The sequence below is a fragment of the Populus nigra genome, chromosome 3, assembly GCF_951802175.1.
Source record: "Populus nigra chromosome 3, ddPopNigr1.1, whole genome shotgun sequence".
Taxonomy (NCBI): domain Eukaryota; kingdom Viridiplantae; phylum Streptophyta; class Magnoliopsida; order Malpighiales; family Salicaceae; genus Populus; species Populus nigra.
Window position 1 is genome coordinate 2,405,613 of NC_084854.1, and position 27,532 is coordinate 2,433,144.

Below are 27,532 nucleotides of genomic sequence, written 5' to 3' on the forward strand. Positions count from 1 at the left end.
TTAATCAATATATTTATGGAGGGGAATGGGATTGATGAAGAAATAGAGTGATCAAGTTATTTATCATAAAAACAGCATTCTAGGGTTCCATTTTAACTTTACTGTCACCTTTCTGAACATAGTCAATTGAAAATGGTTTATTTAAAATTTAATTAATAGGTATGAACATATATAGAATCAAATAGTTTTAAGAATGTGCCTAAAAAAACTTCCTGCCGTTAGGATTTGGGAGGTCCCAAGATCAAACCATGGCATAAGCATAAGGAATAGTTATTATGCTCGTTCTTATTTAATGCATTGATATGGGAAATTGAAAATCTAATCTATTTTAGTTGAATCAAATAAAATATTAATTTAATTATAATTTTCTTGAATTTTTAGCGGCTCAATATACTTGATCAATCTTAATCATGTCAATATCTTGTAAAAAAAATATTGTTATTTTAATAAAAACTAGTTTACCTGGTAATTTATGAACTGGCCTAGAGATCCATCTTTTTTTAAGTAAATCTCTTAATCAAATGTGATGAATTTAGATTTTGAATAAAAAACTAATTAAACAAAAATTAAAAAAAAATTCTTCATATCTCATCGATCATCACCTATAGAAGAACAAGAAAGAAAATAACGTCAATACAATATATATTTGAAGTGAAATTTAGCAAGAGAAATTTGGGATTTTAGATTATAAAGGTATTTAAGAGTATAGTAGTGCTTGTTTTTCAAAATATTTTTCATTCAAAAATATATTAAAATAATTTTTTTATTTTTAAAAAATTATTTTTGATATTAACACATTAAAATGATCAAAAAACATAAAAAATTAATTTTTAACAAAAAAAAATTCCCAACTTAAATTAGCCAAGAGGAAACTAATTTTATTTCTAGAATTCATATACGAGCACATTTGAGAATGTCAAAATCTCATTAATATTAAATCATCACATGCAGTATATATAAATCTTTGTAATTTAAGAATTTATAAAATTTTCTTCATTTTTATTATACATCGCGTTAATATTAATATTGTATTCTCGTACGAGCAAAAACACAGATTCTTGAAATCTCACATTCCAATCCCTTAATCTCCCGCATTCTCTACAAAATGCCAGGTAAATATGTATGATCCCACAAGAAAAAAAAATCCCAGAGCCCATCTGCACATGCTGAGCATTCAGAGATGCGTAAAATCTTTTTTTTTTTTGGAGAGAAATTAATTAATGGAGCCAGACACTCCAAACAAATTAAGAAATAGCCACAGACCACTCGATGCATTGCTTCAATTTTATTTATTTATTTAATATGTGTGCAAAGCTCATGAAATTCAACATGAACCTTATGCAAAGAAATGGCACCAGATCAAGACGGTGAAAACTTCGTCCCTGAGACGGCAAATACATGCCCAGTCTCAGCAGACACCGGAGGCCGGCGTTGAGCAAAGAGCCGGCTGATAACATTTATTTATTTATTTTGTTCCCTTATTAGTTGGTACGTTTTCAGCTTTTATATTTACCTAGACGGCCAATTTATTTATTTATTTTTTTTTGTTAGACGGCCAATTTTATGCCTTCTCGAAGTCGGCATATCATAGGACATTATTTAGGTTTATAGGCAACCATCCAATTAGAATTGCACTTCTAGTAAAATATTGTATGTTTTAGCGACGTTGCCTTGCGGTTGTCTTACCACAAACTTCTTAAGAGTTTAAGATTTCAATAGCTAATATAAACTCAAAATCATAATTATTAATATCGATTCAAAAAATGAATTGAAAAGGGTTTTGGATCAACATACAAGTTATCAAGTTAATCAAGTAAAATATTTTTACTAAAATACTTTTGTTTTGTTTTTTTAAAAAAATTATCATAATTTAATTGAATTTAGCTGGATTAACTAGATTTTATTAAATAAATATTTTATCTAATTCAATTAAAAACTTTGTTTGAGTGAAGTTTTACGTTAACATATCAAATCTAGAGTGATTAAAATTAAATATTTAAAAAAACAGGCCATTTTTTGCTGTACTAATTATTTCTGACATCCCTCATGTACGTACATGTATACAAGTTGACTTTTCAATTGGCTTATTGCAGCCGTGCATATATATATATTTATAGTCTAGCGATGTACTGCTGATGAACGCCTAATATATTTAGAAGGTTTATTTCCTTGTATCAACATGTCAATCTTCGGCGCAAGCGCAACCTCTCTCTCTCTACTCGTATTGCTCCTGGCAACTCTCTTCCAACTCTCATATGGCGATGTTGGCACTTGTGCCGCCTACAGCGCCCCATATTTACGTAAGTGCCATTACCACCTCTACAACTAGAACTTCCATAACTGAAATTTAAAAACTTTTCCCTCCTTCCTAACTTTCTTTTTTCTTTCTTGGGTGATTGTAATGCATGCAGCCACTGCCTGCTATGGAAATTCATCATCACAATTCCCATCAAGCAACATGTTTGCCGCAGCCGGCGAGGGAATATGGGATAACGGTGCAGCCTGTGGGAGACAATACTTGGTGAGATGTATTAGTGCAGCTGTTCCTAGAACTTGCCTTCCGGACCAGATGGTTCAGGTTAGGATTGTGGATCGTGCGCAAACGTCAAGGTCAAGACCTTCATCGGACGGTGCCACCATTGTCCTTGCCACGCCCGCATTTGGTACCATCGCAGACCCTTCAGCGCCATTAATTAACGTAGAATTTCAACAGTAAGTTATGCTTATATATCCTTGGTCTTCCTCCATCCTCGATTTTTCCATTTCGAATGAAACATAACCAAACATCACATGTTTTCCTGTACAGGGTTTGACGAGGAGAACATTTGTTTCTAGAAAAATGTGCAAGAGGGCGAGAAGTCAATGTGATTAGTCATGTGGGTTAGCTGGATAACCCATAGTATTGATTGGATTTTGTACCTATCAACACGTTCAATAAATTAAATATTAATTAAGCATATTGTTAATCAACTCTATACCTTCCAGAGAATTTGGACCTTCTCATTTTTAAGAATTATAGAGTATACCTCTTCCCTCAGACGGTGCGCTGTAAGTGCTTAAATCAACAGAAAATGAAGATAATGTTTTACTCTTGCATTAGTTACATTTTATTGAAAGTATAATTTCCTGTTCAATGTAAACAATGCAAAGAAATCATGCTGTATTATGCTTGCAGTACAAGGATGTTCTTTTGCCTGCACTAGATGTTAAGGATTAGACAAGCTGACAAGGATTTAGAAGCTGACTAGTGATGACAAGCCTTTTGAATGCTCAAGCCCTGGTATAAACCATTTGTGACCTGCAGATTTCTTGACTGATGATTCAAATCAGTTCATGGATATCATTTTCTATCATACTCTCCTGTGTTGTCCAGCTAACATGAGCAACCAACGCCAAGCACAACCAAACAAAGTTGCATCGTTGCATCCGCTTTTCGCACCGTGAAAACTTCCATGGCTAACTATAATAGTGTGTGAAGTAATCTAAAGACAGGTGACGTACAATTATCTGCGCTTTCTTAACCTTTGTTAAAGGTTAAATGAGACTAAACTCTGGTCAGGAGGGAGTAATTTCTTTCTTGTTGATCTTCAATTTACCCCGAAGCCCCGGATTATGAATCTTCTCGGGTTCCTTTCTGAAAAGTCAATGCTGTTAGATTTTGATTGGTAAGCCAACCGAAAGATAGGACAAATCAACTAATCTGTGTGACATATCTCATCTACAAGTTGAATATCGGCGCCGTTGAGTGATCTAATTAAGGCATTGACAATTTCAAGGTGTTGAACATCATGAACATAAGGCATGGTCATCAATGGAACGTGCTTGATGCTCCATTACATGCGATCGACGACTTGTGCTCATCATACCAAAGCCAGCGCTCTCTAATATGCAGGCTCCATTAAGAAGAGAAGTCTAACCCATTAATCACTTGGGCCATGCAGCTAGTTATTGTATCGATTGATATACCATGCACCTAGGCTAATAAGTAGATGTCTCTGGTTAACCACTAAGCCCTCAGGCCTCAACTACTGCTCTAAATGAACTGTAGGGTCGATCTCTGGGCAAAAAGATGTGAACTGGTGGAAAAATCATGCATGGAACCGGTCCACACGTCCCGATACAATTAATTTCATAGGTTGTTGCAACAAATCTTGGTATTTTAAATGGTTGTTGTAGTGTGACAATATGATTGTTCTCATTACAAGGTACTTAGTTCTACTTTGAGTGAGATGTCTTCTCACATTATTTGAGAAGTAGAACACGAAATTATTTCTTTAGAAGATTCATTATAGACATTTAGTTTCTCCTCCACTAACCCTTCACAATAATTTCTCGTATACAACCATTGGAATATGCCGTTAAATGAAAAGAGTAAGAGGAAGAAGAAAGGGGGAGAGATTGTTAGCAGCTATAATACTTTCAAATTTACTGACAAGATTTTCAAGAAAACTGGGAACGAAATATTTCTTCTGGGAAATTCATCTGTAAATAATGATAATTTATGTTACCAATAAAATAACTGATATAATATTTCTTGATGTTTTTTATTATTTTTATTAAATATATAATTCTATCGGTTATCTTATCTGCAAATAAAGATATTTTATCACTAATAACATCAATAATTCCGTCGTTATTCGATGATTTTATATATAGTAGTGACCGACCCTTCATAATAATGCTATGAATCTGGCGTAAAAGGAGACAAATGTTGAGTTCAGGCCCGCACGTATCCCTTCATTGAAGGTCAGCCAGCTGATTTCAGATATTTTACACAAGCTAATATTCCTCAGTCAAAGATGGATACAAGATGCCCATGGAGACAAGCAAGAAACACTTCACGATCGACAACCTGTTTTCCCTGTTAATTAATTAAAAGCGAGACTGTTGACCGTGTTTGCTGTCAACTCCCGTTAAACCCACCAAGCACATAAAAAATAGTTCGTATACCTCATTTTTAATTTATATTTTATATAAATAAAATTAGTAATCAATTATTTGATTTGCATTTAATAATCGGCTATACTATATATGTGTGTGTGTTAAATAATATTTATATAGTCTTAATTATTAAAGATAAACAAATACTTTCAATTTAATTTATATATACTTTATTTATATTTAAGTTAAGATTAAATATTTATAATATATAGATTATTTAAAATATTTAGCTTTTTTTTATATTTGATTTTAATTATTTTAACAATATAAACCTTTTTTTTTTTCAGGCTTGCTTGCTACCTACTAAATATTTTCTTCTTCTTTTTACATAAAATTAATGGGTGTAAGTATAGTGTGTGTGTGTGTGTGTGTGTGTGTGTATATATATATATTCAGTACTGTGAAACATTATGCTTTTCACATTTATACATGATTAGAGAGATCTATAATTAATAATTTTAGGTTTTAACATCATTATTAATCCCATTAGAAATGGATAATAATCAATTGGTTTAACTAATTATCTTGGAACTATCAATTAGAACATTCTAAAATTATATATCTCCGTAATTTCAAGAGCATATATAAACATACCTTCACATCATGTCTGAGCAGGGAAGGATTTTTCTTCTTCATCTTGTCTTTGTTACTTAAATTTTCTTGATGAGAAGGAGAACACGTACGTACATCTTCATGAATATTATGTCATTTTCTGATAATCTAGATGGTTTGAAATTATTAAATATCTTTTGCACAGTTGTCCAGGTTTGGTGTAGAAAGCATTCATATCATTGGATTGTTGAGTTGCCTTGATATATATATAGTCGCCGTGTTAACATGAACAATTATTTTTAATAAAAAAAAATCATTTTGTCTTTTAATTTATTGATGTTGACTTATTCTTGTTGACCTAATTAATATGATTTTATCAAATTAAAGTTTATTTGTTTTTGTTAAAATTGAAAACCAACGTTAGCTGAGTTTAAGTTATGAGATTTTTATTTTTATTTATTGAATTGGGTGGAGTTTGATAATTATAATCATTTATAGTTTTTGTTTTTAAAAATTTACGAATTTTATTTTTTTTGGTTTTCGAAAACCTCAAGATTCACAAGTGACAGTGAATTCTCGAAACTTTTTAAATTAAGTTGTTATTATGATAGTTCAATTCCTTTTTAAAAAAAAACTGAAGAAACCTTTTTTTAAAAAAAAATAAATGTTTTTAAGAATTAAAAAACGAAGTATAAAATAAAAAACTCAACAATATTTATGTCAAACTTAATGGATGTATTTATGGATTAATTTCCAATAAAGTACGACGTAATTAATCCCCCCCCGTGGGAAGGGAAAAGATGCTCTTGACCTTTTGCATGAAATATCCAAGGTTCTAAGCCTTCTATGGAAGAATCTTCGATCCAAAATAAATGATTGGAGGAAATTGTTGGATTGCTTCTAAGAATGCTTGAACTTTCTCTTCATTGATTATTACATAGGGTTATCATCAGACTGACCTAATCAAGATGTTGCTGCTGCTGCTGCGCATTTTAAAGTCAAGTTATAGCGGGTGGATCTAAAAAAAGTTATGATTTGAATTGAAATTTAAATTAAATTGATAAAAATATGATATAATAAAAGTCAATTGATTTGGTAAAGTTTTTAGTGATTTGGTTAATCTAACCCAACTTAACAAAGTCAATTAAAATAAATAAATAATGTTATTTTAATTAAAATGATTGACACATAACCTCTAAATTGACTCGATAAATCAGTAATTTAACTCATTTGCATGTTTAATAACTTTAAACTTGAAACTTGTATAAATTCATCATTATCCTTGTGTTTAATTTTATTAATTTAATTAGTCATAATGAAGATAATAAAATTCAAAATCTTTTGCTTAGTTTTATTAATTTATTTAGTTAAAATAAGAATAGTAAAATTAAAACTATTATTGTTCGGTGATCAAAAGTATAAAAGTATTTAAATTGTTTAATAAAACTCAAGAAGTAATTTTAATTGTAAAAAAAATTAATAATATTCAAAATAATAGATCAGAAAGCTTAAACTCCTTGAAATTAACTTCCGTAATTTAATACAAGTCTTCAGGGCATTTAAATTACATCTGTACAAGATATAAAGTCTTTCTGGGTTTATCTTACGTTGTCTCAATAAAACAAATCTAAAGAAAATCCAAGAGCGAGCCAAAGTCTGTTTGGATTTTGGAAGAGAAGATGTCAGGGAAAGGAGCGAAGGGATTGTTGACAAGCAAAACCCCAGCTCAATCTAAAGATAAAGACAAGAAAAAACCCACCTCTCGTTCCTCTCGTGCTGGTCTTCAGGTTTCTTTTTTGGGTTTTTTGAGTTTGTGCTCTTGTTTCAATCTTAATTACGGGTTTTTGATTATTTAGTGAGTTTTAGTCATTTTCTTAATGGGTTTTTGTTTTGGTTCTGATTTTTGGATTCTTGCTTGGGTTTATTGAAGACTTTGATTGCAAGTTGTGTTTTTTTTTTAATTATTATTTTATCTGGCCATGAGAAACTATTTTGATTTTGTTAATCAACTGTGTTAATGCTTTTTTTTCCCTTGTAAGAATATCATTAGGGTTTAGAGTTGAGTTATCAATTTGTGAAAGAGAAAAACAAACTGAGATCTATGTGAAATTGAAGAAACTTGCAGTCAGGGTGACCGACTAAGATAACTGTTGGGGTTAGTTAAGCTTGGGCTTTATAGTTTGGAAACCTAAACCATCTGAGATTTGAGAGTAAATATTGGGTTTTGTTACTTTCCTCAAGTCATCATGTCAGCTGAATTGATGAAGCTGAGGAATCTGTGTAAAAAGTGAGAACTAGAATAACAGGCCAATATAATGTAAATAGGCATAAAAGAGAATGCAGGAACCATTGGAGAGAAGGAGAAAAAAGGAAAAGGAATTTAGTTTCTCCGAGTAAGCCACATTTGACATAAATCTCTTTAATGCAAATGCAAAAATCCAAGGCTGATAAAAGTACATACCTAAAAAAAATTGCGACTTAATGTAATAGCTTCGGATGTTGTTATGAACAAAGTTTGTATCCTTGTCCTCTGTAATCTCTTGGTGTGTTCTAAAGATTATTTATTATGCTGAATTATTGATGGGTGTTGACTTTGTAGGCATTTGGTTGTTGCTTTGAGATGCTCAATAAGGACTCTTGATCTTGGGTAGCTTGAGCCATAGAGGAAATGAATCTTGTTAAACTGAACACAACTTAGGTGGAGTAAGCATTGTTAGGAATGCATTTCGGTATGTAATCTTGAAATGGATTGGGAGGATGTTAAATAGTTGTGTTCTTACATAGGGCATACAGTTGAGGTTTTGAGGACTTTAGGGCACCTATTTGTTCCAGACTAGATGGGTTATTCATAAGGATACCAAATAGCATTATGGAGCTGTTTAGGTTTTACCAATTGACTGTTAAGGTTAAGTACAGATGGCCTGCTTGGTTCAGTAACCCCACAAGGATAAACCAATCTCTTACTCTTCTTGTACTTGTCATCAGGTTCTCTCTCTCTCTCCCTCTCTCTTTTTTTCTTTTTTCTCTTTTCAGGGTTCTTTTATTGGGATTTTTGCTTTTTTTTTTAATGCCTACATGATTATTATTATTATTATTATTATTATTATTTTTTTGGGGGGGGGGTTGTTTGATTATTTAGTGAGTTTTAGTTTTTCTTACACCTGGGTTGTTTTTATTTTGGTTCTGGTTCTGGATTCTTGCTTGGGTTTATGGAAGTTTTCAGTGCAAGTTTTTTCTTGAGAAGATTTTGTTAGTGAGTTTTATTGAAGTTTTGTGTTAATATGTTTCTTAAAGAATGCTGTTAGTCTTTATAATTGAGTGATGAATTTTGCAAAGAGAAAATAGACTTGAGATTTATGTGAGATTAAGACTTGGGGTGGCTAAGATAACTATTGGGCTTAGTTGAGCTTGGATTTTATAGTTCGGAAATCTAAACTACTGATATTGAGAATAAAAACTGGGTTTTCTTTATGTTCCTTTGCTTATCATTTCAGCTGAATTGATGACTCTGAGGATTTGGTATAAGGAGTGAGAACTAGATTAATAGGCAAACATAATGTAAATAGCCTCAAAGGAGAATGCAATTGTAGAGAAGGTGAAAAAGGAAAAGAATCCAGTTTCTAGAGAGACAACTAGCCCTTTGTTTCTTAAGATTTAGTTTCCTGAGTAACCGATATATGCCACAAATCTCTTTAATGTGAATGCAATCTGAGGCTGATAGAAGTACATGCCATACATAAGACGCAACTAAATGTTATTGCTTGGGATGTTGTTATGAAGAAAGTTTGTTTCCTCATCCCCTGCAATCTTTTGATGTGTTTTTGGTTGGTTATTTGAGATGCTGCTCAATAAGGACTTTCATGAGCTGGAGTACCTTGAGGTTATAGAGGAACTGAATTTTGTTAAATGAATTGAATATAAATCAGGGTGACTAAGGGTGATTTAGAAATATAGTTTGGTGATATATAATTTGAAATGGATGATGAGGATGTTGAATGATTACTTTTTTCAGAGGGCATATGGTTGACGACTTTACGGTGACTATTTAGGTTTTGCAAGTGACTGTTAAATTTAAGTGTTACAGATGGCTCATTTGGTCCAGCACTTTCAATGATAATATGTATGAGGTGGTATAACTTATCAATTCCACACAGGTCTAATTTTCAGAAACACATAATCAGGAATTGTGAAGCACTCAGATTATATGGAGCCAAAAGTTCTTTTGGCTATCAGTTTGATCATTAATATTATCTAAAGTGGTGAGGATATCTTTGCTCTTCGCGTGCATTGACTATATTGCTTAACTCTTCAGAAATCAGAACTTTGGTTCTGTATGCACCTCATGACCATGGTATTTTTTCTCTTGCGCTACTTGTTGTACTTGCATCTCGTTATGCTCTTTCTTTTAACATTGTTTAGATCACACCCATTGAGATAAACACAGCTAGAAAACAGTTGCTTCTTAGTTGCTGGGTTGTAGGTTTAGTCTTGTCTTGGTTACAACTGTGGAGTAGCCTCTTGCATTACAATTGATTGTGCTATTTTTGTCATTTGGCCATTATGGCACTGAGGATTGATTGTTGTTACTTTTGCTTGTACAAGTAGGGGATGTGTGTGTTCTAGGAATTTGCAGACTTCCTGAGTAATGATCATTGACTTGGCCATTTATACCTGTCTGGAAACATAAAAGATTTGACCATCTATTTTGTTCTATATCATCCCTGCAGTTTCCTGTTGGCCGTATCCACCGCCTTCTGAAAACAAGAGCAACCGCCCATGGAAGAGTGGGTGCAACGGCAGCTGTTTACTCTGCTGCTATCTTGGAGTACCTGACTGCTGAAGTGTTAGAGCTGGCAGGAAATGCAAGCAAGGATCTGAAGGTGAAACGTATAACACCAAGGCATCTGCAGCTAGCAATCCGGGGTGACGAGGAGCTAGACACCCTTATAAAAGGAACCATAGCTGGTGGTGGTGTGATCCCTCACATCCACAAGTCGCTTATCAACAAATCCTCCAAGGAATAATGCTTTTGCTGTCCATCGTTTTATTAACTGAATCTATGGGATGGATTGCTGTGTTGTGTACATTGGCAGAGATAGTTTATTGGGTGATAATTTGCCCATTTTCTTTTCGATGATAGCTGGTTTTCTTGTCGTTCTGGTAGGAACTGAACAACGTATGGTTTCATTTGTGGCAGTTTGCAAATTGTGAGACAACCCTGTAGGTTGAACAGAAAGTTGCTAGAATCCGTTACTGTTCATTTCATTTTTACTCTCTACAATTCCCTTTCATGTTTTATTGAAGTTTTTAAAATAGGTTAAACAAAAGAATGCTTAATTTCTTGGTAAGGGGCAATCATAATTTCAAAAATCCATTTGACACTTAATTTGAAGCATTATTAACCCCAGTGTTGTATGATCTGCTATCAATTTCTATTACAGTTGGCCACCATAAACTTACATTGTGATCAAATCAACCATGTTGATAGTGGGATGGAAATATATCTGACAGGATGCGAAGGAAGACAGAAATATAAGCAGCTTTAACCAGTGTTTGAAATCCTAATTGTGGTGTAATTAATTTTTAAAGTGTTTTTAATTTGAAAATTTATTAAAATAATATTTTTTTATTTTTTAAAATTTATTTTTAATATAAAACAATAAAAATATATAAAAAGTAATTTTCAAAAATTTCTAAAAATATTTTTAACCATAAAAATAAAAACGTCAAAGTAGCCAATTACGTTTTTTTGCGGAGCATAGGGGTAAGTAAGACAGAAGCATAATAGTTGAGGGACGTACCTATACTGCCAACCGATTCATCTCCCACTGCGTTGACTAGTAGTCATGAGAAGATAAGTTTATATTACCATTCCTACCCCCCAAAAATCCATAAATAACCCCACAAAACGAGTGGTGTCTCCGTAATATTATTTCGGCTTCAGAGCATTTAACTTTCCATCCTAGGATTTATAAAGTTCCATTTTGGGTTCATCTTCCGTTGTGATAAACAAATCTAAGGGCCGAGGTCTCTGTTTTTGGTTTTTGGAAGAGAAGATGTCAGGCAAAGGAGCAAAGGGATTGTTAACTAGCAAGACCCCAGCTCAATCTAAAGATAAAGACAAGAAAAAACCCACCTCTCGCTCTTCTCGTGCTGGTCTTCAGGTTCTTCTTCTTGTCTTTTTTTTTTCTTTTGGGGGGGGGGGGGGGGTTCTTTGGATGGGGTTTTTGAGTTTTAATCTTACTTGCTTATATGCTTGGAGGGTTATTATTTGGTGAGTTTTAGTTATTTTCTTAATGGGTTTTGATTTTGGTTCTGCTCTCTGGCTTCCTGCTTGGGTTCATTGAAGATGTAGAGTGCAAGTGCTATATATATATAATTACCTGGGCCATGAGAAACTATGGTGATTTTGCTATTTAATTTTATTGAATTTTTGTGTTAATGTATTTTTTTTTTAATTTGTGAATGAGGGTATAAACTGAGATATGTGAAATTGAGGGGAACTTGGTACTTAGTGTGACTTGGCTAACCATCGGGCTTAGTTGAGCTTGAGTTTTATAGTTTGGAAATCTAAGCTATATGAAATTTGAGAGTAAATACTGAATTTTCTTTATTTTCTCAAGTCATCATGTCAGCCGAATTGATGATGCCAAGGGATCGGTGTAAAAAAGTTAGAACTAGAATGATAGAAAAATATATTGTAAATAGGCTCAAAAGGAGAATGTTGTACCCCTTCGAGAGAAAGTGAATCTCTTGAGAGAAAACTAGCCCTTGGTTTTTTAAGGATTTAATTTTTCGAGTAATCCACGTTTTTCATAAATCTCTTTAATGCAAATGCAATCAGAGGCTTATAGAAGTACTTACCATAAAAAAGTCGCAACTAATGTTATAGCTTGGATGTTGTTGTGTACAAAGCTTGTATCTTTGTCCTCTGCAATCTTTTGGTGTGTTCTGAGGAGTGTTTATCATACTGAATTATTGATGGGTGTTACTTGTTAGGATTTCGGTTGGTTCTTTGAGATGCTCAACAAGGACTTTATTGAGCTTGGGTAGCTTGAGGTTGTAGAGGAAATGAATTTTGTTAAATTGAATACAATTCAGGTGGAGTAGGCTTGATTTACAAATGTAGTTTGGTGTTATATAATTTTGTGATTTAGAAGTGATTATGTTTTTTCGTAGGGCATGCAATTGAGGACTTTAAGGTATCTATTCTTTCCAGACTAAAATGGGTGGTTCATAAAGTACAGAAGAGCATTATGGAATTGTTTAGGTTTTACCAATTGACTTTTAAAGTTAAGCAATAATGATGGCTCATTTGGTCCAGTAACTTTCATGATATTTTAGAATGTGATTAATGTGGAGTAGTAGAACTTATCGATTCCAGGCATCAACAAATTCTCAGGAAAGATTCTTTAAGTTAGTAAAACATTAAATAAAGACTTTTCAAGCAGTCAGATACATGGAGCCAAAAGTTATGGTCATCAGTTATTTGTTAATTTTTTTTATCAGTGATGTTATCTAAAGTGGTGTGGATATCTTGGCTCTTCTTGTGCATTGCCTATATTGCTTATCAACATAAATCAGAATTTTGATTCTTTATGCTTCCCAGGGCCATTGGCTTTTACATGTCTTATGCTTATTGTACTTGCATGTCACTGTGCTCTTTCTTTCAACTTTGTTTTAGATCTCACATGTTCAGAGAAATAAATGCAGCTAGAAAACAGTTGCTTCATAGTTGCTGGGTTGTAGGTTCTAGTCCTGAGCTTGGTTACAAATATGGAGTATCATTTTTTCTCGGCTGCTGAGTGTGTACTCTTTTTGCTATATGGCTGTTATGGCTCCGAGGATTGGTTATTGTTACTTTTTCCCTGTTATCAGCAAAAGATTTCCATTTCTAGATTTGGCCATTTATACCTGTCCGGAAACATAAAAGATTTGACCATCTATTTCATTCTATACCATCCCTGCAGTTTCCTGTTGGGCGTATCCACCGCCTTCTGAAAACAAGAGCAACAGCCCATGGAAGAGTGGGTGCAACTGCGGCTGTTTACTCTGCTGCTATCTTGGAGTACCTGACTGCTGAAGTGTTAGAGCTGGCCGGAAATGCAAGCAAGGATCTGAAGGTGAAACGTATAACACCTAGGCATTTGCAGTTAGCAATCCGGGGTGATGAAGAGCTAGACACCCTTATAAAAGGAACCATAGCTGGTGGTGGTGTGATCCCTCACATCCACAAGTCGCTTATCAACAAATCCTCCAAGGAATAATGCTATTTCAGTTCATTGTACTGAATCCATGGGATGTACTGCTGTGTTGTGTATACATTGGGTGATAATTGGCCCCCGGTCCATCTTCGATTGGATTATAGCTGGTTTCCTTTTGGTAGTAACCGAACAATGTAGGTTTCGTTTGTGACAATTTGCAAGTTGTTAGACAATCCTCTAGGTCGAACAGAGAGTTGCTAGAATGTATTTCCGATTACTATCCTGTTCGTTTTTACTCTAATTTATGTTCATGTTTTGTCACGGTTTAAAATAGGTTAAACGAAAGAATGTTTGAGGATATGCCTGTTTTATTTCTCAGCTTCTCTGAGTTAAGAGCACTGCTAAGAGCTCTTGCTGTTTTGCTTGTTGAGAATTTTACAATGATGTTTCATCTATACCTGGCATTCTGATGCACCCTTGGTGTTTGGAGTACAAATTGCAAGTTCCCATGTTTCTTCTAAAACGAGTACCATGAATCCACAAAAATTTGATCGCTTATACTTTCAATGTCTTGGTAATGGGTAACCGAGTTTTCAAAAATTCATACAATTCGAATTTCAAGCCATCATCAGAGCAAACATCGTTGTCCCAGTGTTGTATGATCTTCTTTCAATTTTTATGATAATTGGCAACCAGAACAGAACATTGTGATAAAAACAATCATGTCTGGGACGAGAAGGTGAATATAATGCCATAGTAGATTTCTAAAAACGGGAGCTAGAACAACACGAGCAATGTCAGAAAGGAAAAGCATCAACTGCAACAAATAGGATGAATGAATTGCTTTCTGCTCAACGGAGGATAGCCTAGTTTCAAGTCACGACCAAACAACTTATACTAGTAAGTCAGAGTTCATAACTCTCTAATCACTCTCTAATAAATCTGCTGCAAAAGCAAAAATACATGAGAAAGGCTTCATAACTCGATGATTGCTGTTACCATCACGGAAACATACCCCTGCCAACCAATGGAACTGTTGCATCTACTGTATGGCTGAAAACTTTGGAACATCAACTGGGAACTGGTGGATCTCATCCATCCATGGGTTTTTCTCCTTGGCTGGGTTTATGGTCCTCAGAGCCTTCCAGACAGCACTGTTACACTTGAACCCAGACCCAAAAGCGATCTGCCATGTTCTGTCTCCCTTCTTTATCCTCCCTTTGGCTTCTGAATAAGCCAATTCATACCAAAGAGAGCTGCTTGAAGTGTTGCCAAATCGATAGAGTGTCATCCTGGAAGGTTCCATATGCCAATCTGAAAGCTGTAGGTTTTTTTCCAATTCATCCAGCACCGCTCTCCCCCCAGCATGAATGCAGAAATGCTCAAACGCCAATTTAAAATCCGGGATGTATGGCTTTAACTTCATCTTAAAGAGTTTTTTCCCCACCAATGTGGCAAAAAAGAGCAGCTGTTCAGACATGGGCAAAACAAGAGGGCCAAGGGTAGTGATATTAGTCTTTAAAGTATTCCCTGCAACTGCCATCAAGTCCTTCGATAAAGAAACCCCAACCTTTCCAGTAGAATCCTCTTGTTGAGTAACACAGGAGAAACACTTATCATCAGCGCCCTTATTTGTTCTAACAGTATGAACCAATTGGTACTTAGAACGCCACCAGTCAGATCTTTTATTTGAAAGCAAAACAGCTGCCCCTCCCATTCTAAACAAGCAATTTGAGAGAAGCATTGACCTATCATTCCCAAAATACCAATTCAAGGTGATGTTCTCCATGCTAATAACCAAAGCATAAGAGTTAGGATGCGCTTGAAGGAGATGTTTGGCAAGATCAATCGATATCAAACCAGCACTACAACCCATACCACCAAGATTATAACTAAGAATATTCCCCCTTAGCTTATAATGGTTGATCACCATGGCGGACAAGGATGGTGTTGGGTTAAACAAGCTGCAATTCACAATCAGAATTCCAATATCTTTCGGTTTCACAGATGTCTTCTTAAGCAGCTCATCGATTGCACCAAACATTACAGCCTCAGCTTCCTTCCTTGCTTCAGCCATGCACGGATTTGGAGGGACTCTCAAGACAGCCTCGGGGAGATAAGTCGACTCCCCAAGACCAGACCTCTCAAGAATTTTCCTTTGGAACTCCATGCTCTCCTCAGTGAAAACACCTGTTAACTTCGATCTATCCATAAAAATCTTCCTAGTACATTCCCTAGAATCATCAGGCTTATAGCATGAAAAATTCACTAGGTAAACAGGGCGAGGTCGGGTAAGGAAATAAAGGGTCAACAAAAACACGAGGAGGGTCGAACAGAGGATCACGGATATGAGATTGAATTTAAGATGGTACCAAAGATCATGTAGATCTTGGATCGAGAATGTAGATAGCTGTGCCGCAATAACGACGGCAATAGGTGATAAAAACAGGAACATCCCATGAGTAATAAGGTAATGATAGCCAAGTTTCACATATTTCAACTTCACTGATTGCTTGAAATCAGGGAGTTTTCTCAAAGATGATGGCTGGATCAAGGGTTTAGTTTGATTTGATTCAGACATTGTTGCTTGATTCGTTGATCAACAAAGGTGGCCAAAATCAGAAGTATCCTACGATAGGAATTGGAATCTTTGAGGATTTTCAAAAGCCGACAGGAAAGGGGCTTAAACCCCAAATATGCTTTAAGGATCAATACAGAAGATCAAAACAGAAACTTTTGCATCAGACTCAGGCAATGCAAAAGCAAGAAGTCAAAGAACCTTAACACCCCTGCAAAATAAGACAAATCCCATCACCAAACTACATCACTACATCATTTACATTCTCAAAATCACAAAAATGCTCAATCTTGTTGACATAAAAGAGATCTACATGAAGTCTTTTTATCACCAACAGAAATGATAAACGACAAAAAAAGAAGAAAGCAAATATATGCCATTTCAAGCCGCACGAAATGACCAAATACATAAATGTTACTTATAAAGTACGATCAAGAAGGAAAAACTGACCTTGAATGAGAAATCTGAAGAGAAATGGATACCCTATCTCATCTGAAAAACCAAAGGACATGAGTGAGGGAAACCTGAAAGCACTTTCGTGTCTTGTAAAAATCAGACTTTTGTGCTTTTGTTTGTGTTGTGCTCGTGCTTTTGAGGTGTCGTGCGGCAAAACATTGTTGCAAGTGGTGGGTCCTGTCTTCTCTTCCGGAGGCATTCCAGTTGTCTTAGATGGCCAATAAAATGCTGAAACGTTGTGAAATCGTCCCAATTTAACGGTCAAGAAAAGCTATTTTTGAAATGTCTCGTCTACATGACGTGCTCTCCATTCACGAAAGTTACGTAAGTATGGGGATGCTGCTACCACGATACTTAAATATCTTTCTTTAATTATTTTTTTTCGTTATTTTGATATATTAATATAAAAAATAAAAATAAAATTTAAATTTATTTTCAAACAAAAAATAATTTAAAAAATAATCACTATTAACTTAAATTAATAAAAAAAAGTTTTAAAACTCTAAAATTATGTATTTTTAAAAAATATTTCTTTTCTAAATTAATGGATTTTGGGTTTATATATATAATTTTACTTAACACCCTTGGTTTTTAAACGATGTTACTTTAAGAGTTAATCCTCACTCAAGGTCAGGTCGATCAGGTCATCAGCCACGTGCCTTTGTGCGGCAAAGGGAGAGTGGCTTAGCTTAGCTAGCAGACAAGAAACAGGGAGCAATGAGCTGTTTGCCTGAAATTAATTGCCTGCAACCATTCTTTGCTGACCAGTTGACATGGTTGCCAAAACTCAAGGAGCTTGCTAAAAATGGATCCTGACATGCGTGCTCACTGGTGTCCACAAACAAGATAATCCATTTTCCAACTTAGATTTCAAATCGGTCCAGCAGGCTGATAAAGTAACCTGCTAACCTGGGATCCAACCCAGGACGGCTTGGTTAACCCGACCGAGATCCCTTCAAAGAATATTTTTTAAATTCTCATTGCAAAATTAATACCTAAAAGGATAATCAGGTATCATCTAAAAGGAAAAACCAAGAGAAAGGCCTTGAACCAGTAGAACTCTCGGTTTGCTCTATCAGTGGATTATCAGGGTTTCATGTACGGATGTTATGCTCCAAAAATTGCATAAATATTCTAGCATGTTAGAAACACTTGAACTGAGAAGCTGCTGGTATCATCTTCTGTTCTTCTTCTTGAATCTTCCATCTTTCTTGCATGTATTTATCAATTTCTTCCTCGTCCTCGTCTCCTCTGCCCTTCCTTTTCTTACCTCCAGGTTCTTTAATTTGCTATGGAAGTTAAACAACAGATCATGACCAGAAATTCAGAACATGATACAGCAACCAAAATAAGATAATTAACAAAGCCAATGGCAAGACTTGTAACGATAATTGGTGTTTTATGACAGACTAGTGAACCAAAGAGACAAGATCAGAATCAGAAGTTCAACCAGGGTTAAATTGAGGAATTCGTTTAAATATATGAAAATTACAGGATTTTTTACATAGAGAACAAAACTAATAACAATAACCAATTTTATATATGAAAATTTTTTGTGTGTAATAGCCGACTGGGTGATCAAACCAGGAACGGGTTAAGGACCCAAAGATCAACTATGGTTGAATTGAGGCTGAGCTAGTTGTTGCATTAATTATGTAAAATAAATACTTGAAGATTAGAGAATTAAAATTTTAGAGGATAAATATACAAGAAATGTGTAAAATTTGTGTCAATTGTAGGAGTTTTTATCATTTAACAACCAAACAAACGTAATGTGTTCTGTAACTAAAAAAATTCTTAGAATTATCTGAAAGTACAACTTCGGAAAAATCCAACTTCAAAATAGATTTTTGACCTCCTCTATTGGTTCTCGACTGGATTTGAGTGGTGGTTAGACCATTTTGAAGTTTATACTACATATGAACACCTAAGTAACTACCAGAAAGCCTAACGGCAGCATTTGAACCTCCAATAAAGTAGATGCTGACAAATGAAGAACTTTTGAAACAATACCAGCAACTCCATTACCATTGCAGGCTTATCTTTCATCTTTTTTACTTCCACATCTAGTATAACAAAGATAAATCCTATAATGATATTTTAAATACCTTCTGTGAAATTCTTTTGGCTTCTGTGACACGCTCCAGCAATAGCATGATTTCCTCTTGATGAGGACGAATATCCGACATCCTAATGCCTGAAACATAGTATACAGCTCAGTACATAAAACACACTGCTTTCAAGAGCCTCAACGAATGTTCAACCCACCAATGAGATTCTCTATTTGTTTAAACCACCCAATTTCATTTTGATTAACTAGTGATATTGCCAACCCAGATCTTCCTGCACGAGCAGTTCTCCCAACACGATGAATATAATCCTGCAAACCACAGAAAATCAGAAGAGGAAAAGTTAAAATAAGCAAAATACCCTCACACAACCAAACAAGTTCCTTGTCATCTAAAGGAACAGCAATGTTTGGCATATATTACACTTCCAAGTTCATACTTATAATTACAAACTAGGAATTGCAAGAATGTTGGACGAAGAAGTGAGAATGCAGGGTAAAATACCAGGATAAGAAAAGGAGAAACAATTAACCACAGTTCAAAACTCCACATGAGGGAGAAAAATAAGCATATGCAGCTCTGAGATCCAAGGCAGCACCCCTTCCTCTCCTTTGGGAGTAATTTTTCATTTATGTAAATAAAGCATTGAGAATGACACACTCAGTTTTGAAGTTGTAGAAATTAATCCAGATTTTTCAGAAAGAGGAAAAGGCAATGTATATGCATACAAATGAATATACATGTATTTCTACTTCTGGATTATGGATTTTTGGGCCATCTCTCGTGCAATAAAAACAGGCTAAATTGTTTTACTGTAGCAACCTAGGGCCACTCCAAGACTGAAATATTAAACCTAATTCTTGTTTCCCAATTAGTCAGCCTCCAATTTATCTAGGGATAGCACTAACCGATAGGAAAATTGACAAATTAGATAGAAAAGAATCATCAGCTACAGTCAGGCAAGAGTACTTAAGACTCTGACAAAGGTAAGAAGAAGGTTCAAATTATGGTATCCTTGGTCTACTCCAGCATGAAGACACAGGAAAATAGTAGGCTACCTTAGAGTTGGTGGGGATATCATAATTAACAACCATATCCACAGATGGAATATCAAGTCCTCTACTTGCGACATCAGTGCATATGAGAATATTGCACTCGCCAGCTTTGAACTTGTTTAAGGCTCCAAGCCTCTTAGACTGTAAAAAAATATTCCACTGACAAAGTGAGAGACAATTTCTAACGAACAATAAAACCGAGGCAACAAAAGCAAGAAGATCGAAAGAAAACAATAATAAAAAAATATAAGGCAAAATCAAGAAAAAAAAAACTTGGATTTAATAAGTTTTACCTGACTCATGTGGCCATTAATGGGGATGGCCCTTAGACCAAGATTTCGAAGAACCAAAGCCAAAAAATGAGTTGCATCACATGTCCGTGTGAAAACCATGGTAGAAGCTCCAGATTTCAGAGTCAGAGCATGTACAAGATAGCATTCCTGCAGGCATAAATAATGCAAATCAGCTTAAGAGAGACATTAACTGCGAAAGGAAAAGGAATGGCAGCAGTGTCTTCTTGTTGAGCTTTATTGGAGTACAAGACCCAACAATTATTATCTCTATTGTTTTATGCATAACAGAGACCTGGAGTCCCATTAAGTACTTATTCTTTATCACCACTACAGTGAATGCTTGATAAGACAGATCTTAAACATGCGAGACTTGCTCGATCAAGATAATGGGATTAAGCAATACTCTTTTCTATCAGTTCTGCTGTGTGCTTTACGTTCATGGTATAGTACAACTTGGATGGAAACTTTTCATTGACCTCACATAGCTTAAAAGCATTCACCCATTACAGATTGACAGATTCAATCTCACGATAAATAAACCACAAAAGAATTTTGCAATTGACTATTTTAAAAAACACAATTACTAAGATGAGGATTATTTCTTACACCATACAAGATGCTTCATTACCTATGTTTAACAGAAAATCAAAATGTTTAATCAGATCCTGAAACGTTCCCCTAGCTGATCAGAAAGAAATAAAAGTTCACCTATAGTTTATCACACAAAATTAAGTGTGCAAGATAAATTCGAAAACAGACACACTAATGACCTGGTTTGTTCTTTTATAAGGTCCTAGGAAACAATCACTTTTAGAAAGAGAAGAGTATACCAGAATACCAAGGAGAATAATGACAATGCATAGCCTTGTCAGGAAATCTAAGCTGCAGCAAATTTTGTAGTATTAATCTTGTGATGAACACTATACTAAAATATCAACTTTGGAAGTCACCTTAGATTTCTGGATAAATCATCTACAGGATAAGTAGAGCATTTGGGGCTGGGGAAGGATTCAGAAGAAAGGATTTTCAAAACAATTCTCCCAACCGGTCAGAAGATCATATTCTACTATCAAATAGAGCATTTGAGGTTCAAGAATGATGTTAAGGAAATTAGTTTTTGTAGTTATGGAAGGATATGGAAGAAAGGTTTAGAAGATAAATCAATTGACTGATCAGAAGACCACATACTACAATCAGATCTTGCAGTAAAGGACATGGATAAGAATGGGAAAGAGCAACAAGATGTGTGTTCATTATGGATATTGAGAAAAGAGCATTACCTCCTTTTTAGAAGAAAAACTTAATAAAACATGAATGACAGGATCCACACACACTTTTCAAAACCATTAACCTGGTTTTCATCATCTGCCTTGTATAAACACAATTTAAAGGTTCATTCCAAAATTACTTGTTTGCTTAGAATAAATTCCCCTATCAGTATAATCAATTTTGGATTTCCCTTTTTGTTCTGCCAATCACCATTACACACTTGTATACTTCAACACCTAGTCCTTTTGTAAAATATTTTCAAAGATATGCACCAATAGGAAAAGAAGAAACCTTGTACTTAGCAGGACAAAACAGAAGTTGCTGCCTCAATGTCTCGACAACAGAATATTTGGATGCCACTTCTATCTGAAATGATTGAAATTGCAATTTGTGCTAGCAGTTAGGGAAAAAAAGGCAAAGAATAAATACAACAGATGAAAATCATATCGCCTCACCTTCACAGGATTTCTTAAACAAGCCCTTTGGAGCTTTCGAACCTGAAAACCAAGAGAACAATTTGTTCAATTGTTGAATGCCATCTAATTTATCTTTTCTTCATTTTCCTTTCAACCTCTATGGAATAGGCCTCAGTTTCTAGCATTTGAATGTACGGTAAATATAATTCATTTCTAACTGTAAAACAGCTCTTTTCTTCTACAATCAATCTATATTTCTTTTATTGCAAATATTTGGAAGTCATTTAAAAATTCAAAATTCCAGATAAAGATATCAGCCACAGTTATTTATGAAACCTCATGCTTATTGTCCAGCCAAGCGCCTACTTGTGCCAGCATGAGAATCCAGCTTGAGAGTCATCTTTACAGAGAAATATTGAATTTCTGCCCTTTAAAGCCATACTAAACTACTGTAATCAGCTTTTAATAGTTTCTAGAAAATTGTCAATCTTATTTCATTCATTTGCAAGGAATCCATTAATACTTTATGGGAAACAAAAACACCATGCAGATTTAAATGTCAATTATCATTTCAATGCATATGGTTCAACCTTCTTTGTCATAGTTGCAGAAAATAAATATGTTTTCCGATCCCGTGGAATAACAGTTAGAATTTCATCCAGTGATTTCTCAAACTCTTCATTTAGCAACCTGTCTGCCTCATCCAAGATCTGTCAAATGTGGCACACGACACATAAAAAAAAATTAGTATTCAAGGTACCAAGGATAATAGGTAACATGAACATTTTCACTTTTAGCATTTTTAGACAGATTAACACTTCCAATACAGCAAGGCATCAACTGGGAAGCAGCGCTTTCACATGAGTCTATCACAAACTATCATCAACCTTCTCAAGGTTTTGCTAAAATGGAGACACTAATTGATGCAACCAAGAAAAAAGAGAATTAAGAATTCTTTAATTCTATTTTTTTTTCCAGAAAAAAGTTTTTTATAAAGGAATTCTAGTTTACCTGGGAGTCTTATAACATTTACTAATCATAGTATATATTTTTATTTATTTTTTATTTTGTTTGATGACAGATGAGAGCAAGGTTATACGTTACTGATTAGAGAAAGACCAGCAACCAAGGCATCGAGTAGATGGCACTATGAAATTGGAACAGAAATACAAAGAGCAAGATCGAAAGGTTGAAGGAAAATGGGACGAAAGTCATGACCATGCAAGTGACGTGACCACCTATTTCCACTCCTTGCTTAGCCAATGAGCCTTCAAAGTAATTTACTTCTTGCCTCGCATGTTGGAAGATTGAACTAGAAAATGACAGACAAAGGGAGATACTATTGAAGCATATCAGAGTGTCCATGGTGGATTACTATTGGAGTAAAATGTACTAGGACCTCCTGTATTATTGATCAAAGCACAAAGAGTCTCTAAATAAATTGTTCAGCACTAACAGCCCCTAAACAAAAATAGGGATAAAAACTACTACTCCTATCAAGTAAAGTTAGGTTTCCATCCAATTTTTTTAAAGTAAAACGTGTCAAGCCCCCTATACAATCGGTCAAAGCACAAATAGTCCCTAAACAAATTATTCAACACCAACTGGATCCTTCTTTAAGTGGACTAGGGTGCCATGTGCTAGACATTTGATTTTATTTAAACCAAATTGGATGGAAACCTGACTCCATTTGACAGAAGGACTAGTTTCTAATCCCAATTTTGTTAAGGGATTGCTTGCACTGAAATATTTGTTCAGGGCCTCTTTGTGCTTTGACTAATAGTAAAGGGCCCGGGTACATTTTGCTCTTACTTTTATTTAGGTATTAGAAGTTTTTATTCCTATTTGAATTTGTATTTCCTACTTAGTTTAGAAGAGACTACAAAAGGAGGACATATTCATGTAATACTTAAGACTTCTTAATTATGAGCTATTTTGGTCTAGCTTGAAGGCTGTAAACCTTGAGGCTCTCTCTCTTTTAAAGTTTTACTTTCGAATCAAAGCAGCAGGGTGGTTAGGTTTTTCCACCCATTAACTTATTTAGCTTTGCTGAAGATATTAGTAACATAGTTATGCTTCCGTATGGATCTCGATTCAGTATATTTCATTCAAGAAATTAAAATATGAAGGAAACTAACATGCATCTCATGAAGCATGATTGATGCCAAAAATAAACCTAGATGCATAAACATTTTTCCAATGCATGTTAGTACACATGCATAACTATGTATGTAGCAGTTGTAATGTGCAGAATCAATTGGAGAATAGCTGAATGCGAGCGTAGTTTCTTGAGAAAATAATTTTGTGCACCATAACATTACAGAGATCATACCAGGTATTTCAGTGTACGGAGAGAAAATCCTTTTGTATTCGACAAATGATCCAAAAGGCGACCAGGTGTACCAACCTACAAAAGATGTACATCACTCAATTCATAAAATGCACCATCAGCAATTCCATTTTCACTTGCATTCAAGAAACACTAGAAATTTAGAGTTTCCATGCACAAATAATCATGTGAACAGAGACAAGCACAGCCATGGTACAATAACTTGCTAACTATGCGTAGGTGTGTCTATTTATACTTAGAGAGAGAGAGAGAGTTTAGAGTTTGCAAGCTGTTTAAAAATCAAGCATGCCTTGACTAAAAATCAAGTTTTTTAAGCATAAAAAAAGAAACGTGCGAAGATAATATAACAAGCACATGACCGCACTATCCCCATGCCTTCACGTCACCCTGAAACAAACAGAATGTTAGCCATTGGCCATGTGTTCACTTATTATAAAAAAACAGCACTATAGTTTAATAATTTAAAATTCAAACAGAGAACAGTAATGTATTTAAATGATTGCCATAAACACGGGAAACTCATAACATCACTCTTTCTCAGTTCAGAATTCAAAACCTAAGCATTCTCAAATCTTAGCTCCTTTTAATGGGCACCAATCTCACACAAACAAGCCAACCTCTTCTTTTGCAACTTAAGAAAAGTCAAGAGTATTATCATGCCTGCAAAATAAACACTTACAACAATATGAGGCCGCTTTGCAAGGGCAATTGTCTGTAGCCCCATATCCACCCCTCCAACAAGCTGTTAAAAGAGAAGAAGAAGAAAAAGATAGTTACCCCGCAAAATTTGACACAATAAAGTACATGAAAGACCCAAAACAGAGGGAATTGGAAACTTACAACAGCACATCTCAACCCGATGTCGGACCCTAAAGCTTCAAACTGTTCAGCTATCTGAATTGCCAGCTCCCTACAAGAAACATGAAATATAATAATAATGCAGAACTGAAAAAGTTAAAAACTCGTTTGTTTCTTGGAAGATGTAGGAGATAACCTGGTAGGGGAGAGGACGCAAGCGTAGAAGACTGGAGCAGAAGTAACTGAAGATTGAAGAAGGGCTTGGAGTGTTGGAAGAGCAAAAGCAGCTGTTTTTCCAGAACCAGTTTGTGCAAGAGCAATTAAGTCTTTGCCTTGAAGAGCATGAGGGATGGCTTCTACTTGAATTTTTGTAGGGTTTTTCCATCCTAATCTTGCACACGCTTCCACCAATTGTTCGCACATCCCCAAATCCGCAAACGTCTTTACCGCCTCCTCTGTTTCTCCGGCCATCACAGTGGAAAAAACGGTGAGCTGCTGAATTGATTGCTAGGGTTTTTTCTTTTTATGATCTGATCACAGCAGACACTGGAGTACAGACTGGGAGGGAGGGTGGGCGAGGAGAGCTGTCGCCTGTTTTATATATATGTGTGCCTCATTGAGATTTTTATAGTCCCTTAGTTTTCTAAAATAGTCTATCTAGTCCCTATACTTGAGTAAGCATAATTGAATTCCTATTATCCATACACATAAGACCCGGCGGTCGCGGGTTACCAGATCAACTGTAACTTGGCGACTCGACTCCTATTTTAACATAATCATAAAAATAAAACCTAATAATCAATCATAATAATGATTAAAAAAAAAACACGGTGATCATTTACGATTCTAGCTCTTGCATAAAAACCTTAAACCAAACTTAAATAACAACACAAATACAACTCATAGATCAATCCACGCAAGTAATTGTGTAAGCCTTTATCCCCCTAAATAAATTTCATAAGAGATTTTTTAATTGAAACTGCCGTAAAAGTCATTTTTTAAAATATATTTTATTTGAAAATAAATTAAAAAAATATTTTTAAAATTTGTTTTGACATTGACATATCAAAAAAATTTAAAAATACACAAAAGTAAATTGAAATTAAAAAAAATCAAAAAAATTTAAAACTATAATTAAAACATAGAAATTCCTATTTTAGACTGCATCCAGGGACGGAGACAGGAGGAGGCTGGCAGGGCCCCGACCCCTGCAAGAAAATTTGTTTTCCAACTCCCTTTAAGTTCAATCTTAATATTTTTATAAAACATTGTATAAATTACAGTATTTTGCCCTTTTTAATTTTATGTTTTGGTTCCGTCCCTAACTGACTGCATCATCAAGTTTATAAAAATTCAAATTATGAGTCTGGAGACAGCAATTGAAGCATTAAAAATTAGAAATAAATACTCAAATGCCAAGCTCTTTCTGTGGGATGTTCTCAATCTAGACCTTTTCTTACAAATTCTCCGTCATTCATCAAAATTTTCAAAACAGAAGCTAGCAATAGCCACAAAAGCCAAACAAATTAGATTGCAAAACCGCCTAGAAATTAAAAGCTCAAATATGAACAATTTATGAAGCCAAACACTAAATTTCTAGTAGATAAAAACATAATTAAACTCTGAGGGGTGCAACATAATTAAACTTGTTTGAAATTGAATGTAATCCAAGCTCAGATTGAAGATCAATACTGGGATTAAGAAGAAAATGCATATTGGGTGAAGGGACGACGGGGAGAAGAGATGAGGGAATTAGGGGTTTTAATTCTCTTCTGCGTGGCTGGCTGTTTTAGGAATTAAGGATTTTTATCTTAATTCAAAAGTCACCCCGAGCTTTCTCCAGATCACACGGGTTCCTTATCAATCCATTTATAAATTGAAACCGAAGCTCGACATTGTAAAGGGTGGAAGTGTAACTACACCATATGTTATAGGGTCAATTACACCCCTGGATAATTGAAAGTTTTAAGTTTAGCCCTTAAATTTAATTCGTTTTCTAGTGTTTAATTATTTTGGTACCCCTTCTCCATGCCTGCTACTACTTTGTTGCATGACATGTTTTCCAATGTCCTTCCTCTTCTATAACCTGCCACCTTTATGGCATTGGCATTCCTTGTTTCACATTGCATGTTGGTTCAATAATTAGTTGTAAAATCTAGGTATTTTGTTGGCATCTATTTACAATTTAACATCAACTTAGTAAAAATCCTCAATTTGTTTATTTAGAAATTTATGAGAATCCAACATTTGTTTTAAACTAAATTGTAAAAGGCTTTTTTTTCTCTCCATAAAAAGGTATAATTATAAAAGGTAACATTCTTACAAGTTTTTTTCTTTAGTAAACATTAGTCACGACTTGATAACATATAAAAGAAACCTGACCAAGACTTGATATGAGTAAAAATGAATCCAGATGCTGAAATCTTAACAGACATTGTTTTCTTAAACATATATAAAAAAAAAACGAGCATGTTCTTGTGTTATTAAGTTCGGTTCAGTGGGTTAATCTTGAAATCTATTAACCTATTTATTTATAATTGACTATATGAAA

The 27,532-nt window shown here is 34.6% G+C and overlaps 5 protein-coding genes across 5 annotated transcripts; 3 read left to right on the forward strand and 2 right to left on the reverse strand.

Annotated features, from left to right (window-relative positions):
• The first annotated feature begins 2,118 nt into the window (after positions 1-2,118).
• On the forward strand, positions 2,119-2,970 carry LOC133689202 (EG45-like domain containing protein). Its single transcript, XM_062108991.1, has 3 exons — positions 2,119-2,300; positions 2,412-2,712; positions 2,807-2,970. The coding sequence occupies exons 1-3, from the start codon at positions 2,180-2,182 to the stop codon at positions 2,811-2,813; spliced, it is 429 nt and encodes a 142-aa protein (XP_061964975.1). The 5' UTR covers positions 2,119-2,179; the 3' UTR covers positions 2,814-2,970.
• A 4,112-nt stretch (positions 2,971-7,082) lies between these two features.
• On the forward strand, positions 7,083-10,758 carry LOC133689546 (probable histone H2A variant 3). Its single transcript, XM_062109436.1, has 2 exons — positions 7,083-7,280; positions 10,221-10,758. Exons 1-2 carry the CDS (start codon positions 7,173-7,175, stop codon positions 10,515-10,517), a joined length of 405 nt encoding a protein of 134 aa, XP_061965420.1. The 5' UTR covers positions 7,083-7,172; the 3' UTR covers positions 10,518-10,758.
• A 679-nt stretch (positions 10,759-11,437) lies between these two features.
• LOC133689545 (probable histone H2A variant 3) lies at positions 11,438-14,057 on the forward strand. Its single transcript, XM_062109434.1, has 2 exons — positions 11,438-11,657; positions 13,464-14,057. The coding sequence occupies exons 1-2, from the start codon at positions 11,550-11,552 to the stop codon at positions 13,758-13,760; spliced, it is 405 nt and encodes a 134-aa protein (XP_061965418.1). The 5' UTR covers positions 11,438-11,549; the 3' UTR covers positions 13,761-14,057.
• A 380-nt stretch (positions 14,058-14,437) lies between these two features.
• LOC133689544 (3-ketoacyl-CoA synthase 11) lies at positions 14,438-16,940 on the reverse strand. Its single transcript, XM_062109433.1, has 2 exons — positions 16,726-16,940; positions 14,438-16,486 (listed from the first exon to the last, which is right to left on the reverse strand). Exon 2 carries the CDS (start codon positions 16,276-16,278, stop codon positions 14,740-14,742), a length of 1,539 nt encoding a protein of 512 aa, XP_061965417.1. The 5' UTR covers positions 16,279-16,486; positions 16,726-16,940; the 3' UTR covers positions 14,438-14,739.
• A 625-nt stretch (positions 16,941-17,565) lies between these two features.
• Positions 17,566-25,550, reverse strand: LOC133688696 (DEAD-box ATP-dependent RNA helicase 10-like). The gene is made up of 12 exons (XM_062108271.1): positions 25,178-25,550; positions 25,024-25,093; positions 24,863-24,925; positions 24,166-24,240; positions 22,424-22,543; positions 21,873-21,914; positions 21,709-21,783; positions 20,149-20,295; positions 19,859-19,996; positions 19,000-19,111; positions 18,840-18,928; positions 17,566-18,020 (listed from the first exon to the last, which is right to left on the reverse strand). The coding sequence occupies exons 1-12, from the start codon at positions 25,450-25,452 to the stop codon at positions 17,874-17,876; spliced, it is 1,353 nt and encodes a 450-aa protein (XP_061964255.1). The 5' UTR covers positions 25,453-25,550; the 3' UTR covers positions 17,566-17,873.
• Between the last annotated feature and the right edge of the window lie 1,982 nt (positions 25,551-27,532).